Source organism: Cariama cristata, unplaced genomic scaffold (genome assembly GCF_000690535.1).
Source record: "Cariama cristata isolate BGI_N322 unplaced genomic scaffold, ASM69053v1 scaffold1482, whole genome shotgun sequence".
Taxonomy (NCBI): domain Eukaryota; kingdom Metazoa; phylum Chordata; class Aves; order Cariamiformes; family Cariamidae; genus Cariama; species Cariama cristata.
Window position 1 is genome coordinate 37,426 of NW_009601884.1, and position 3,019 is coordinate 40,444.

Sequence of the window (3,019 nt, forward strand, 5' to 3'; positions counted from 1 at the left end):
CATATGCGTCCTTGAGTTTTGGCCAGGGTACTTGCCGTCCACACATACTTATGCCTCTTACCCAGGAGAAATATGCCGGAGCGTGGGACTGTAGGTGTTCCAGGAGAGAGCAGAGCCAGGCCCCATCACGTGCATGCTGACGACTGACTCGGTTGTTATTGTGTTAGTAATATGTCTGCTAAGTCATAGCCCGTATGCATATCGCACGATGGATGACCAGAGATCAAACAGTCGGGCTTTCGGTATTGTGTGTGCCGTGAGAGCTGGTCCTGAGTCCGTGCTGTACTACTTGTTCGTGCTCAGAAACAACAATGCAATTGTTGGGCTTTCTAGCGTTTGTGTTGTACATAAGGGATAACGTAAAGGTCTGTGAGTTTGACTGCTAGCTTGAAAAGAGTAGTGCCCAAATAACGGTTCACAGGCAGCACATTGCCTCTGAGATCCTTTAACATTGCTCACAGCTACAAGGAAATTAAAACATTAAAAATGAGGCCAGCAGGGAGAGAGGTGTGTGATGCTGCTGTGTCATGTTTCGTGCTCGGTATTTTTGCCCACTGGCCAAAGGAGGTGGGGGAACCACTCTTAAACACTTGTGAAGCGAAACAGATGCCATTCTCCTGTTTCAGCGGATTTAATAGTATGACCTCATTAGTTTTTGACATACGCACTTCAGAATATTTCCAGAGAAAATTGCTGCATGCATAGGAATATTTTCTGTTGCAGTTATGCACGTGGGTGTCCATGCGTAAGGGCCTGAGTATTTCTTCCCCCCCTGCTCCGCCTGATGCCTGTCTCCTCCCTGCCTCCAGGTACCAGATACACACCGGCCTTCAGCACTCCATTATACGGCCAACCCAGCCCAACTGCTTACCTCTGGATAACGTCACGCTACCTCAGAAGCTGAAGGAGGTTGGTTATTCGACACACATGGTTGGCAAATGGCACTTGGGGTTTTATCGCAGAGAATGCATGCCCACGCAGAGAGGATTTGACACTTTCTTCGGCTCGCTCTTAGGCAGCGGCGACTATTACACTCACTTCAAATGTGACAGCCCTGGGATATGTGGCTATGACCTGTACGAGAATGACAACGCAGCTTGGGATCATGACAACGGCATCTACTCGACACAGATGTACACACAAAAAGTACAGCAAATCTTAGCTTCTCATAACCCCAGGAAACCTCTGTTTTTATATATTGCTTACCAAGCTGTTCATTCGCCTCTTCAGGCACCAGGCAAGTATTTTGAACATTATCGATCAATAAATAACATCAACAGGCGAAGATATGCTGCGATGCTAGCTTGTTTGGATGAAGCCATAAACAACGTAACCCTTGCTTTAAGGAAGTATGGCTACTATGAGAATAGCATTATCATCTATTCTTCAGACAATGGTGGGCAGCCGATGGCTGGAGGAAGTAACTGGCCTCTCCGAGGAAGCAAAGGGACCTATTGGGAAGGAGGTATCCGTGCTGTTGGGTTTGTCCATAGCCCCCTTCTGAAAAACAAAGGGTCTGTGTGTAAGGAGCTTGTGCACATCACAGACTGGTTCCCCACTTTGATCACACTGGCAGAAGGGCAGATCGATGAAGATATCCAGCTGGATGGCTATGATATATGGGAAACCATTAGCGAAGGCAGACGTTCTCCACGGGTAGACATCTTACACAACATTGACCCCATCTACACCAAAGCCAAAAATGGGTCCTGGGCAGCTGGCTATGGGATCTGGAACACTGCGATTCAATCTGCTATCAGAGTGAATCACTGGAAACTACTGACGGGAAATCCAGGATATAGCGACTGGGTACCTCCACAGGCCTTCAGTAACGCAGGCCCCAACCGCTGGCACAATGAACGCGTTTCTTGGTCAGCGGGCAAAACAGTGTGGCTTTTCAACATAACCGCTGATCCGTATGAACGAGTGGACCTCTCTGCAAGATATCCAGATGTAGTGAAGCAGTTGTTGCGGAGGCTTTCACAGTTCAATAAGACTGCGGTTCCTGTTCGATACCCGCCTAAGGACCCTCGGAGTAACCCGAAGCTGAATGGAGGAGTCTGGGGTCCGTGGTTTAAGGAGGATGAAAAGAAAAAGAAATCAGATAAAAGTAAAAGTGCAAATAAGCAAAAGAAGAACAAGAACAAGAAAAAAGCAAATCGGAAAAAAGGGCAATCATTACATTGCCGTTCACGTCTTGCTGGTGGATAGACTCTAAGCAGACTCTTTTGCTGAGTCAAAGTCAGCCTGTCCCAACTTTCTTGAACTTCTGACAGAATATACTAGAAATGCTAACTCTGCACTATGGATGAAAGTTGTCATCTTGTAATTTTTTCTCTGATTTCACCAGCACAAGATATCTTGACACTCTGCCTTGAGTGTTCATAGATGTCCACAAGACAAACTTTCTCCTCTACAGGATTACTGGTGCTCACCCATCACAGCTACATTCCAGATAACAACAGCAATAACACCTAATTTCAATAAACTCATTTTCAGTGGACAAGTGATAGTTCCTTGCCTAAATTAGTTGGAATATGTCGAGAGTATGGAGATGTTAATGGCAGATGTTCTCAAAGTGACAGATGATTCATAGAGTGAAAGGAAAAACAGAACTTGAGAACCTCTGTGGGTCAGAATGTGTTAGTCACCAACGTGTGACATTTTTTGGATACAACACAGCAAAAACGTGAAGCCATCAGAGTTACTTTTTAGGGGTGCTGGGGAGGGGGGCATGATGGGAGAAAAGCTGCTTTGAATTAGACTTTTTCTGTCCTACATAAATCAGAAATATTTTTAAAATTTCCTAGATGTGCTAAGCTCCCCCTATTAGTAGTAAAACCAGAAGGTTGTTACTCAACACACACAAACAGCTAGCACACGCCGTGTATAATTTATTATAGGCATAGAGAAAAACACATCACCAAAATGAATGTAAAATTTAAACACTTTAAGATAACTATACAACAATATGTAAAAGACATAATTTATTTTACAGCAAAATACTTATTTCTCTTCC

At 44.7% G+C, this 3,019-nt stretch overlaps 1 protein-coding gene across 1 annotated transcript; it reads left to right on the forward strand.

Moving 5' to 3' along the window:
- The first annotated feature begins 741 nt into the window (after window positions 1-741).
- ARSJ (arylsulfatase family, member J) lies at window positions 742-2,256 on the forward strand. Its single transcript, XM_009710608.1, has one exon. The coding sequence runs from the start codon at window positions 742-744 to the stop codon at window positions 2,209-2,211; it is 1,470 nt and encodes a 489-aa protein (XP_009708910.1). The 3' UTR covers window positions 2,212-2,256.
- The last annotated feature ends 763 nt before the right edge of the window (window positions 2,257-3,019 follow it).

What these genes read in the sequence shown, in the direction of transcription:
- ARSJ (XM_009710608.1), top strand. Translation starts at nt 742, where the DNA reads ATGCGTAAGGGCCTGAGTATTTCTTCCCCCCCTGCTCCGCCTGATGCC.